General features: G+C 41.7%; 2 protein-coding genes across 6 annotated transcripts in view; one reads left to right on the forward strand and one right to left on the reverse strand.

Annotated features, from left to right (window-relative positions):
* Nucleotides 1-1489: 1489 nt before the first annotated feature.
* Nucleotides 1490-10879, forward strand: tsr2 (TSR2 ribosome maturation factor). The gene is made up of 5 exons (XM_046055194.1): nt 1490-1636; nt 5712-5802; nt 8688-8779; nt 9056-9214; nt 10530-10879. The coding sequence occupies exons 1-5, from the start codon at nt 1559-1561 to the stop codon at nt 10629-10631; spliced, it is 522 nt and encodes a 173-aa protein (XP_045911150.1). The 5' UTR covers nt 1490-1558; the 3' UTR covers nt 10632-10879.
* A 726-nt stretch (nt 10880-11605) lies between these two features.
* srpk3 (SRSF protein kinase 3) overlaps nt 11606-13182 on the reverse strand; it is a 24252-nt gene continuing 22675 nt past the window's right edge. For 4 of the 5 annotated variants that reach the window (XM_046056844.1, XM_046056845.1, XM_046056848.1 and 1 more), the window contains one exon: nt 11694-12926. In XM_046056844.1, the coding sequence (XP_045912800.1) occupies nt 12742-12926 (185 nt within the window). In that variant the 3' untranslated portion in view covers nt 11694-12741. Of the gene's footprint in view, nt 11657-11693; nt 12927-13182 lie in introns of those variants that run through there. The other variant, XM_046056849.1, reaches the window with a different exon arrangement.

Below are 13182 nucleotides of genomic sequence, written 5' to 3' on the forward strand. Positions count from 1 at the left end.
ACTAGCTACCCTCCAGGCAGTCAGTGGACAGAAAGTTGTTCCTGTGATGTAGAGACAGAGCTCAGTTAAAACTTTATGGATACAGATTAATAACTCGCCGCTCTGAAACTCTCGCTCCAGTCCGTGTTGCCGACCGGCGGCTGAACCCGAGCCGTTTACCGGCTTCTCGCTGACCCGCCCTTCTCTGCTTCTGATTGGCTAGTAGTCCTTAACTAGGAACTGAGCATGTGCAACTCCCAACAAAGATGATTTAGAGACAAGATGTATCACTCCATAGCTAAAACGAAGCCTTCAACACAGGCTGGAAAGAGGAGATGCAGCAATGTGCATTATGACAAAATTATATCCATGTAAACCTGTTCTGGTACAACCTCTAAATAAGATGATGAACATGAAAATGAGCAGAACACCACCTCTTTAATATTTAAAATCTTTTTTGGGACCCTGCATTTATATATTTTATTGGGTGGTGATGGCACAATGGATAAGACGCATGCCTTTGGTGTGAGAGGCCCGGGTTTAATCCCCCACTGTGACCCATCCACCAATGTGTGAGGCGTGTGACCTCTGACATGTATAGCAATTGTAAGTCGCTTTGGATAAAAGCGTCAGCTAAATGTAAAATATCTCCTCATCTTGTTTTTGTGAGCTAAGTGTATCGTCTCACCCCTGATCTATCCCCACCGCCTTTCAGCACAAAGTGACCCCCTTGCAACCAGCTAGCTGAGATTCCAGTTGAGATGATTCCTCATACTATTTAAATACTGCAGTACAAGTACCTCAGGGTGTTTCCTCCTCAGCTGTAACTGCACACTGAATATTATAGCTCAGATCAGCTGCTGCCCCCTGCTGGAGACTGCTGCCATCACACCTGAGCTGTGAAGTCACACCTGAACAGGTCAGTTTCTGCAGAACAGATGCTATAAAATAAAAATCAAAATAATAATACACATAATTTTTAAAATAATCAAAATAATAATACACATAATTTTTAAAATAATCAAAATAATAATACACATAATTTTTAAAAATAATCAAAATAATAATTAAAAATAATCAAAATAATAATACACATATTTTTTAAAATAATTATTAAAAATAATGGGGGTTGATGAAACAGCCAAACAGAACCACATTCTGATTATAATCAATTATTAACAGTTTCATGATCATGAAAATCATCCTGCCATCTACCAGCAAGCACCTCATTGTTGTTGCTGTGGCTCTGGGAATTTTTTGTTTTAGTTTCATGATCATATTTACATCCATCCCTTAAGAATCATCCGTTCTGAGAGGTTCTTTAACTGTAATTATCATTTATAAAAAATATTTATTAGTATCATTATTGTTGTTGTTTTCAGTTTTTATTCTGTGTCTTTGTGTGTACATTTGTCCTCCTATAATAAAAATTGAAAAACAAACTTATTTTAATCTGTTCATCAGACACAGAATAATAAAACCAGATGCAGCTACACCAGCCGAGGATCCGGATCAGCTGCTTCTGTCTGATCCGGATGCATCTTTCTTCACTCGACTGCTTCTGTCTGTCAGATCCAACATGGCGGCCTCCACAGCTTCACGTGAGCTCTTCGCTGAGGGAGTCCGAGCGGTTCTTCACAGCTGGCCGGTTCTACAGGTAGATACGACACCTGTCCCACGGGGGGAGGGGGAGGTACGCGGAGGGACTGCGGGTCAGAAGGGACGCTGCTAACAGGCTGAAGCTAACGGGCTGAAGCTAACGGGCTGAAGCTAACGGGCTAAGCTAACTGAAGCTAACGGGCTAAGCTAACAGGCTAAGCTAACAGGCTAAGCTAACAGTGGTGGAAGAAGTATTTAGATCCTTTAGGCAAAGCAGTAAAACCGCACTGAGAAAATACTCCACTACAAGTAAAAGTCATGCATTCAAAACCTTAAAAGTATTTAAGTATTATCAGCAAAATGTACTTAAAAGTACCAAAAGTAAAAGTACTCTTAGTGTAGTAAAAGTTCCCTGTCAGTGTTTTACTGTATCGTGATGGTGGATAAATATTAGATCATCCCGGTGGGATGTTTGCATCAGGTTACATAAAGTAAAGAGTTAGGTAGGGCTGCAACTAACGATTAATAATCGATTAATCTGTCCATTATTTTTTCGATTAATCAATGAATCGGATAAAAAAAAACAAAAAAGCATTCATTTCTTCCATCCCTGAGCTGTTAAAGTAATAATAATAAAGAAAGAAACAGTGACGCGTTACATCTGCCAACAGGTGAAACAGGTGAAAATTTGAATATTGTGCAAACATTTAATCGGTCGCGCTAATTTTAATGACTTTATTTACTACTGTTTATGTAATCTGCAGCGATGCATCATGGTCTGTGTGTTTGTGGCCTCGCTGTCCTTTGAGAACCACGTCTCTCAGATAAAACAGGCCTGTTTCCTGCTGACTTATAAACGGTGGCTGTGATCTAGAAAAGCAGAGCTGAGGGAGGCATAAAGAGGAGAGGAGAGAAACGCCGCCTCTCACGGCAGAAGGATGAAACGCTTTGAGATGAAGAGGCTCTGTAAAATAAATCCTAATAGTGTTCCAGGCTTAAAGCCCTTCTGAAGAAACAAACACCTGTTTGACTGACTTTCTCTGAAGTGGCAAAAAAACATCATTAAGATCATTTGCAGCAACAAAAGGATTCAGGATCAGAAACAAACAGAGATTCTGATTCTGCCTCAGATATGTTGGACAGTTTAGTCATGTTTAGGGACGGGGGTCGTTCATTTTTATTGATATTGAGACGGCTTAACGATCCGATTCTGTATCGATACCACTATCGATTATTATTTAGCGATGGTTATTTGGTAAGAGCAGACCCAGCGGGCCTGAGGTAGGCCTGCACGGTGTGAGGAAAATATTCAGTGTGCGATAACGTGATATATTGAGATGACACATCACGTGCGATAAATCAACATATATTGAAGGGTGCATATTAACTGCCTGGTTGTTTTTAATTTAATATTTTAAATCCTGCTAAATGTTGTTTCTAGAGCAGCAACATTAATGTAAAGTAACTCAGTAACTTTATCTGACATCACAAGTAGTGATGACATCAGTCTGTATCGGTCCCTCCTCCTCTCTCCTGGCTGCAGGTCTATATGTCTATATGTTTAACGTTACCTTACAGACAGGTGGATCAATAAACTATTGTCTTTTTACTTACAGTCAGGGTCCGAAATTAACACCCGCCAAGCGCCAAATGCGGGTAGATTTTCCGTTTGGCGAGTAAATTTCAAAAGGCTATCCGGCACACTGGCGGGTGAATGTTCATACCAAAATAGTAATGTAATAATCAGAGTTTTCCCTACAATGTATTCATCAGCTCCGCTGCAAAATCTTTCCATGATCAGTAATATCACGACATTCACTTACACTCTTACACTGAGACGCGCCCGGCCGCCCGTTTTTCCAAGCGCGCCTCTGTTCATGGTTGCATAGCAACGTCGGCCACGCGAGTGCTTGTGGAAAGGAGAAAGCGCGGTACGAACTGCAAAGTCACCGATCTGCAAAGTCACCGATCTGCAGCTAGCTGCCGCTTATTAGCTGTTATGTGGCGACATTTACCAGGAGTGAGCCAACCTTTAAAACGAAAACCCACAGACGAAAAGGGCGACGAATTACATAAAAAAAAAAAGTTTTGTGAGAAATGGAGGTTTGGAGAGAACGGAGTTTCAAGAGGCTGGCTACAATATGATTCTGATGTGATGAGTTGTTCTGTGTGTCGCCAGTATGCTAAAGATAAAAACAGAAACAACTCATTTGTCATCGGAAATAAAACGATGAACATTCGTGACCATGAACACAGTAAGTGTCACATTGCCTGCGTGTCTGTGTCTCTGGCTCAATCTGAGCCTCTACTCTCGAAAACTTCTGTGACAGCGCTAACGGCAATACCAGCAAGAAGATGAAGCTTCTGTTTAGGACTGTACATGCCGTTGGCAAGAAGGCCAGGCCACTTTCTGACTTCGAGTGGATGTGCGAGTAAGTGAAACTTGTTTGCTAGACTAACATTTTATATGAAGCTATGGTAGGGTGACCATCAGTCCTGTTTTCCCAGGACATGTTTTCACGTCCTGTCCTGGCCGCCCTGGCTGTTTTTTTTTTAGTCTGATATATTGTCAGATCTCCTTATGGTCCAGCTGTCCTCTCCAGAGATCAGGGACAATGATCCAAGCAAAGCTGTGATGCTGTGGCACCAAAACTCTGTTAGGAGTAGGAGGCCAGAATTCATGGACCATGCAAAAAGTGTAATTGCGGTAGAGAGTGAGTCGTCGGATGACTGAGGTTTAAGTTCTGATAGTTTTACAAAACCTTCAAATGTACTGTTATGAGCGCTAGTTCCACCTCTTCCATGTCTTACTATTTGTTGCTCTGTTTTGACTTCTATGTACACTTATTCATTAAAAATACCATATCAATTAAATGTACTGAAATTAATGTATATGTGATTTGGCCGGTAAAAAATATGCTTGGCTGGTGGATTTTTTCATCTACCTGTCCCCGTGGCAGGTGAGCCAAAAAGTTAATTTCGGACCCTGCTTACAGTAACAAGCGTAGCTGTCATCAGCTAACGTTCCATCGTGTTTCTGCTTTGCATGACTGATGAGAGCCAATCAGAGAGCCAATCAGAGAGCCAATCAGAGAGCCAATCAGAGAGCCAATCAGAGAGCCAATCAGAGAGCCAATCAGAGAGCCAATCAGAGAGCCAATCAGAGAGCGTCTTCGTCATCGTTTCTAAAGTCCTCCTCCGTTCTTCACTAAAACGCTACCCGGAGTTTCAAAACGCAAAACGGGGTCGGCAGCGTTTTCAAACTTCTCCGTTTTAGGTCTTCGTTTTCGTCATTTCAGGCTGGACGGGAGGAGCAGACGTAGCAGAAGGTCTCCGTTTTAATTCGAAAACGCAGTAGTGTGGGCGGAGCCTGAGAGTCTGATCCGAGCAGGTCCGGAGCAGAATCCGGGAATATTTCAGCCGGGGCGGAGAGCAACTAAAACAACTTTGTAAACTTTAATTATAGCCGACTACATGTTATTCTTCTAATCTAATTATTTCAACGCGTTCATTAAGTTTTTTTGTTTCCAGACGGCAGTTTACTGATTTAAAATGTAGGAAATTTGACTGTTTTAATCTGTAATGAAATTAAACAGTTGTAAAGTGAATAAACAGCATAACTTCCCACACAGCTGAGCGCTTCGTTTGGTTTTCCCTTTCAGGTGAGCTGGAGCGTTGCGTTCGCTGCTGTGGGCGAAGGTCAGGCGCGAAAAAACCCTCAGTAATCGAATGTCAGAATTGAAAATCGAATGTGGTCGAATATTCGGGTCCAGCCCTGGTAAAGATAGATCCAGAAATCCTCCCCGGTCACTATTTAATTTAATTTTGTGGATTCCTCTCAGCTCCGTTACCGCAGGAGCTGCAGAGTGTTTATGTAAAATGTGGCGCTCTGAGTCGGTCGCCGGGCGCTGCACAGCGGAGGGATGGGTTAAATGCAGAGAATGAATTTTGCAACGTGTATGTGACAAATAAAAGTACTTTTACAGCCCGCAAATCACATGACCGTTCCCCAAAACAAGCGAGCGTCGGGTCGTCTGCTGCAGACACCGCCCTTTTCATGCGAACACGCTCGCGGTTGGCGAGCTGATGACCAGCGTCATGTGACACGTGTGTGTGTTTGTGTGTTTCCTCAGATCGCGGTGGATAACGGGTTCGGAGGCGTGTACGGGCAGCAGAAAGCTGATTGGATGGTGGATGTAGTCCAGCAGTATTTTCATGACAATGGTAGGTAACCATGGTGACCTGTCAGCTGACAGCAGGGATCAGTATCTTTAGGATTTTATCAAGACTCTCATTGATACGAGTTCAGTTCTTTATTCACACTGTAAATAAATAAATGAATAAAGTCAGAACAGGATTAAAACTGAATATTTGATTAGAAGTAAATGTTGTAATTAGTGACATAAATCTCAAACACCAGTAAATTAATTAACTCATAATACTTGTTTACATGTCCACAGGTGTATTGATTAAGGACTGGCTGTGTGTGCGGCGCAGCTCAGCGAGATTTAAAAATGAAAGCTAGGAAAAGTCAAACTAAAGTTAACTAACTAACTTCATCACTAGCTGTAATTATTTTTATAGCATTGTCCCATTAGTATTTAACATGTCACACATGTTTTCCATGTGTACAGAACATGAATACTTCACACATAGGGCTGGAAGATACGGCCAAAAATGTTATCACCATAAAAAGTTTCATATTTTTCCATATCGATAATTATCACGACAAATATCAAATCGTTATTTCTTTCAAGTTTAAAGGCAGATTTTTGCTCCTGAGTGAAAGCTGAAGAAACCTGATGGTTAATTGTGGTTTAAACTTTTCTTTATGGTCAGAACACTTGATGCCAAACAGCGGATCACAAATCTGAGATAGAAAATTCAAAATATTTATGATAAAATCTTTGTCAACAAATATCTTTAAGTAAAACCTTTTTCAGTCCTAATCCGTGGATGATTCAAGTGAATAAAATCAAACATTTATTGAACATTTGTAATATTGTTATTGAAAATAATTATGTTGCGATAATTATTGTTATTGTTTTATTGTCCAGCCTTGTTCACACCGTGGATCAAAAACATAAACAGACAAAACTTCACAGTTAAACACAAAATTCAGTAAACTGCAGATGAGTTCTTTCCTCCTACCATCCACATTTTCTAAAACATTTAGTAAAAACCTTTCTCTGATAATGCCGAACACAATCTTGTGAACAGTAAACATTTACAATTTGTAGCAAGAACTAGGGCTGTCGCAACAACCGCAAAAATTACCGCAATGTTCAAACTTTACACTTCAGAGCGTGTTAAAAAGTTCCACGGCTGTAACGAGCTCTGTGACGGGTCAAGGACTTCAAACTCTGAAGCTGGAAGTGTTGCCGTGTTTTAAAGACGGCGTGGGGGGGTCTGGGGGGAAATTTTGATCATTAAAGACTAAATTTCCTGCATTCCTGTGGAAGTTTCTGCAGCAGTTTATGGTGGAAATGTTTTTATTTATGTGAAAGGAAATTGAGGCGGCACGTTTCAAAATATATATATCAGGGCTATATATATCACACCTGCTGCTGAACACACTGTTCCTGCTGATACCTGTTCAGAAAACATTAACAATCTAGATAAAAGGTAACGCCCTGGCAGCGGCAAACAGCTTTGGTTTAATATTTGATTTGATTACATTAATGTTTAAATTGAGATTTAACAGAAATGTTTTATTGCTGCTGTGTAAAATGAGCACTGCTGGGAAAAAGCAAACCACATGTTATTGCACTTTTGTGTTTATAGCAGGACATTTAAATTAAAAGTGGCAACGCACGACTTTAGAATTCATTATTCAATTTTGCTCATAACAATGTGATTAATCGTAATTTTAATTGCTGCCCAGCACTAATATAAATCGAACAGAATCAAAGTCAGAGCAGCTCTCAGATCTGTTTCTCCTGCAGATCAGCTTTTCTCCTGTAACATCGTCCCTGCTGAAGAAGCTCACCTGATTTTAGTCGTCCCTCCTCTTTGGTCATGTTGACAGGGAGAGGACGGAAATCTTGGCCAAATAGAAAGTGTGTCAAGAAGTTGTAAAAGTGCACGTTTTTGGGTCATTTTATGAACAGTAGCTTGTCTTTGTAGCTTAAGTTTCTTCTATATTTTAATTGCACTGCATGTTTTCTTAACGTGCAAATAAACCTTTCCGAAGGCTTTTTTATTTGTCATGTAACTGCAAGCTGTATTTCAGAATGTTTTTTAAATAATTTTGCTTTGGGGTGCTGGGGACATGTCCCCACTGTCCCCAGTGTAAATGACTATTGGACACCTGTGGATTCTAGTCAGAATAACAGTATTATGCATCACTTCAGCCCACTCCTCCGTCCTGGTTATGGCTCTTTTACCCACCACTAACGTCACTCTGAATAAATATTTATCCCCTGAATTTGTAATTCTCTGGTTCCCTTTTCCCGAGTACAGAACAACAAATGTAAATGGAAGTTCCACTTTCAAACTTTTCTCCATGCTTTAATAAAGTTGTGACAGAGGGGCATTCCCAAAAGATATGGAAGTGATTGGCATTATTTTCTCCAGTCCAGGTTTCTGTTGTGCTGATAAATGATCTCACCTGTTCTCTCCATGAGAGACAGTATGTTGTCTTCCATTGTTGTTCATTGATCTCTTCCCACTCCTCCTCTGACAACATCCGTCCCCCTTCATTCTCCCACTTTTCTTTTATATACGTTTTGTAGCCTTTTAAATTTACTACACTTCTTCTTTATACAATTTTGGGATTAATTTCTTGCCCAGATCTGATTTATGTGCTAAAACAAATAATTTAGTAATTCCCGACTCTACGTCACCTAAAATACTTTTAATGTTTTTAAAGTTTTCTCCAGATGAGGCCGCATCTGTAAATATCTCTGTAAATCCAGATTTTTTAAAACCAAATACAATTTTTTGATCTTGAAAACTTTTAATTTTCTTCCTCTTAAAAATCTCCCTAAATATTGTTTCCCCCCGCCCATCTACTGAGGCTGCTGTCTAATGTGTTGTGATGTCTGCGAGAGGACTTTTATTTTGGCGGGGAGTGTGGTATCAGCATCTGAACCTGTGTTTCTGATCAGCTGACCTGCAGCGGTGTGAGGTCGAGGACTTCATCGCTCAACTAATGGATCAGGAGTTCGACACAGTGGTGGATGATGGGAGTTTACCTCAGGTACACACACACACACACACACACGTTTGAAGTTTGTTTTATTTTCTGCAGGTGTAGCTGTGTGATGTCGCAGGTTAACCCTCTGCGTACCCGCAGGTGTAGCTGTGTGATGTCGCAGGTTAACCCTCTGCGTACCCGCAGGTGTAGCTGTGTGATGTCGCAGGTTAACCCTCTGCGTACCCGCAGGTGTAGCTGTGTGATGTCGCAGGTTAACCCTCTGCGTACCCGCAGGTGTAGCTGTGTGATGTCGCAGGTTAACCCTCTGTGTACCCGCAGGTGTCGGACAGTCTGCTGCAGGTGTTCGGTCAGTGGCAGCAGGGGGCGCTGCAGCAGCTCAAACACACCATCACCACTCTGACACAGAAGAAGAGTCAGAGGGCAAAGGTCACGGCTCCACCCTCTCAGTCTGATGAAGACAGTGATGATGAAACACAGGTACGTCTCACCTGCCTCACGCTGAGCTCTGATTGGTCAGGAGGATAGTGATGAAGTTTATTATCTGATGATGTTCAGTGCTTCCCAACCTGAGGACCAGGACCCCGACAGGGTCACAGAACGATTAAGCACGTGTTCCGCAGCCGTAACTATCAATGGTTTTCGTCGATAAAACTGTTGACCATTTTTACGCAGGGCTGGAAACTAACACCCGCCAAGCGGTTGGTACGATATCGCCAAATTGGTGTCCGCTGTACCGAGGGATCTAAAATCGTGTAACTACAACTTACAGTTAGTTTGTGGATGAATAGTTATGATTTTTATGTTAGTACTTAGCACAAATAAATTACAGACCAGTGTAGACTGTTTTTCTTTTACAAATATTTAATAAATGAAAACTATTCATATTAGGCCTGTAGTAGTGATACTACACTTTATATGAAAGTTTAATGAATATAGTGGGGGGGGCAAAAATTATGCTGAAGGAGATTTAAGCTGAATGATAAATAAAAATCTTGTAAGTTTATAAAACAATTTACGTTATTAAAAGTACTTAAGACGTTATGTTTTAAGTACACTTAATAGCAATAAATTTGGTGTCTTCTTTAAGTTTGTATTCGACAGAATACCTAATTATCTCAATTAAAAGTACTGAAACAAATGTTTACGTGACATAAAAAGGCAAGTTATCATTTTGGCTGCCAGTCCCATTGGCAGGTGAGCCAAAAAGTTAATTTCAACCCTTTATACCGTTCATCGATTAATCGCTCAGTCTGTAAAATGTGTAGAACCGATCACAAGTTCCCGAAGCTGGTTTTACTTTGAAAATGATCAAACAATGAATCGATTAGAGTTGCACGTTTATTTCCTGTTAATCGATTCATTGTTTGAGCTCTGACACGTTTCTGTTTTATGACTGATCACCTGTCGACACTGATGACTATAACTGATAAAACATCATATATTGTTCCAGCATTTACTGATGTTGGCAATTCAAGTGCCACAGTGGCAAGGCCCACCTCAAGTGAACTGGAAGAATCTGAAACTGTTACATTAATCAAGATCATCAGATAATAATAAACGTTCAGCGTCAGAGTTCCTCTGAGCTTAAAAGCAACTTCTTCACACCTCCTGTTCATCTGAACGTGAACTGGTGTCAACACGGTGAGGACCAGAATAACAAACTGACGACAGGATGTAGAAAGTGCATGTGGATGAAATAATGTACAGAATAATTCATGTGCTGAACCTGAGATCATCGGTTATGTGATTCAGGACTCTGGTCGTTTCTAGTAATGAATGTCTTTGTGTTCAGGCAATGGAGTGTGAGTCAGCCAGTCCATCAGTCAGCAGGACAGATCCTCCTCCTCCTCAGGAAGAAGACGACGGTTGGACAGTAGTCCGTAAGAAGAAGTGAAGAGAAGGTCGAACAGCAGTGTGAACTGTCGAACTGAAGCAGCTGTCCTTTGACCTTAATGATGGGACTGTGTGAGACACTGAAACTGACTGTTTTTAATGGAAGCTGCTCTCTGCAGGCTGTCTGTGTTCGTCCTTGTGCTTCTGTGGCTAGAAAAAAATGGACCTGAAAAAGGAGCGAGGACGGCGTCGTTAAACCAGAGTCACCTGGTTTCTGTGGTGGTTTTTATATTAAACCTGTTGAACCTGCTGTTGTGTCATTTGTGGCATCACACTATTGCAGGACTTCACACTATATTATTACATCTCACTATGACGTCACTATGACATTACATACTATACTACACCATATATGGGTGCGACAATACACTTGAATACACACGAGAATGCAATTTTTTTTTAACACTATATTTAAAGAAATCTTCAATGATGAAATATAGGACTGGAAAAAATGCTATTCAGTGCAGGCGCATTTCGAAATGTTGCACTTAGTGTCAGAAATTAACTTTTTTTTCCTGCTTGTCACTGTGGTAGGAAAGTTTTTTGTCTGCCACTCAGAGATGTTATCGGACATTATACTATTCTATGACATCACATGATAATCAGCAACAGGTTGAGAAGTCATTGATGGTTCTTGTTTATCCATCACGTCTGTGATCGTAATTGTTAATAAGTAGATGGGATCAATAACCAATAACCGACCAATCATCTTCCTGTGTGGACGTGAAATCACTGTTTGGCATTTTTACTTTAAAAATGTCTTCAATAATTAACCACTTAGAAAATTAATTAGTAACTATTTGCTATCGTTGCAGCTACATAAGCTAAACACCAGCCACAACCGCACATTCTGTTATCATTACGGTCTATCTGATCAATGGAGTACTAATAAGTGATTTATTAACTATTAATAAAGATTAAGTTACACCTTAGGAACCCCTCATGATGATACTCGTGTTTGTTGATTCTCACCAGCAGAGGGCAGCAGCCGGACTCTCCTCCCCCACTCAGGTTGCTGGTTTCATTCTGCAGAGCGTCAGAGTTCAGAGGAAACGCATCAGACGAGCTTTCAGTGAACTTTATTTTCACATAGGAAGAGACATTTCACACAGACAGAACATGTAGAAAAAAACTCTTTGTGTCACTGGTGATGTCACTGTGACAGGGAGGAGGGGGCGGGGTCATTTCAAGGCACTAATTATATGAACATAGAAACAGGTGAGAGCAGGTGAACAGGTGAGGAGGTCAGAGGTCGCCTGAGGACGACTGAGCTACACAAATCAATACTGTTATCAATAGTGTCATCAGAGTCAGTGAGAGGGTCGGCTGCTGTCAGGAAGCTACAGTGTGCTCGTCTAAACCAAAACTCATCATCATCATCATCATCGTCATCAGGAAGGTTCAGGAGTCTTAGAAGTCTGTGATCCATAATCAATAAGGTTTCATAAAAACAGACAGCTGGAAGCAAAGTTAAATATAAACTCAGAACAGAAGTTAACAGAAAGAGAAAAACAAAATCCAGTAAAATCAGAGAAACAAAGAAAGAAACAGATTTTAAATCAGCAGGAAACGGTTTCAGAAAACGTCACAGGACTTTAAAGACGCTGATTTCTGCAGGAGAGAAACGAAACCTCAACAGAAGTTTTGTAAACCTTTTAACAGGCGGTTTAATGTCAGAGGTCAAAGGTCAGCAGGAGCAGCAGACTGAATCCAAACGTCTGGATGTTACCTGCGTTCACACACCTGTTCACTTCAGAGAGCTGACGTCTACAATTCAAATAAACTTTTAGTCTTTCGGTACTTGGGATAAACATCATGAATTAGACTATTGGATATTGAAATAACAAATTAATATTGTGAATTAACAATTCGAGTAGGAACCAATGAGCTTGGAGCCGAGAGCCACAGAAAGGAAGAGAGACAGTCCTGAGAGACGGACCGACAGGTCGGTGGTTTAACAATCATGTTCACAGGGTGGACGTTTGGATTCAGTCAGGATCAGAATCAGACCGTCAGTCAGTCGAGGTGATCGTTTCCTGCAGCACATGAAATCAACACTGACAGAGTGAAACACTTCTAACACTCCTCAACCACAAGAGGTGTGTGTGTGTTTATGTGAGCAGCCACGCATGCTGCAGACACTGCGCTGCTGTCGCTCTGCGGTCAGGCTGCAGATCCAACATGGTCAGCAGGAAGTCGCTGAACTGAGCCGCCTGATCGAGCGGCCACTCGTACTTCTCCAGCAGAACCTCGAACAGAGCCCACGGCTTCAGGCTGGAGATGTGACGCAGCTCACCTGAGACGGGAACAGGGAGGGGAGACGGGAACAGGGAGGGGAGACAGGGAGGGGAGACGGGAACAGGGAGGGGAGACGGGAACAGGGAGGGGAGACGGGAACAGGGAGGGGAGACGGGAACAGGGAGGGGAGACGGGAACAGGGAGGGGAGACGGGGAGACGGGAACAGGGAGGGGACACAGGGAGGGGAGACGGGAACAGGGAGGGGAGACAGGGAGGGGAGACGGGAACAGGGAGGGGAGACGGGAACAGAGAG

This window comes from Micropterus dolomieu, linkage group LG08, assembly GCF_021292245.1.
Source record: "Micropterus dolomieu isolate WLL.071019.BEF.003 ecotype Adirondacks linkage group LG08, ASM2129224v1, whole genome shotgun sequence".
NCBI lineage: Eukaryota > Metazoa > Chordata > Actinopteri > Centrarchiformes > Centrarchidae > Micropterus > Micropterus dolomieu.

Coding starts and splice junctions, on each gene's coding strand:
- tsr2 (XM_046055194.1), top strand. CDS start 1,559: ATGGCGGCCTCCACAGCTTCACGTGAGCTCTTCGCTGAGGGAGTCCGA. Junction 1,637..5,711: donor ACAGCTGGCCGGTTCTACAG/GTAGATACGACA, acceptor GTGTTTCCTCAG/ATCGCGGTGGATAACGGGTT. Junction 9,215..10,529: donor ACAGTGATGATGAAACACAG/GTACGTCTCACC, acceptor CTTTGTGTTCAG/GCAATGGAGTGTGAGTCAGC.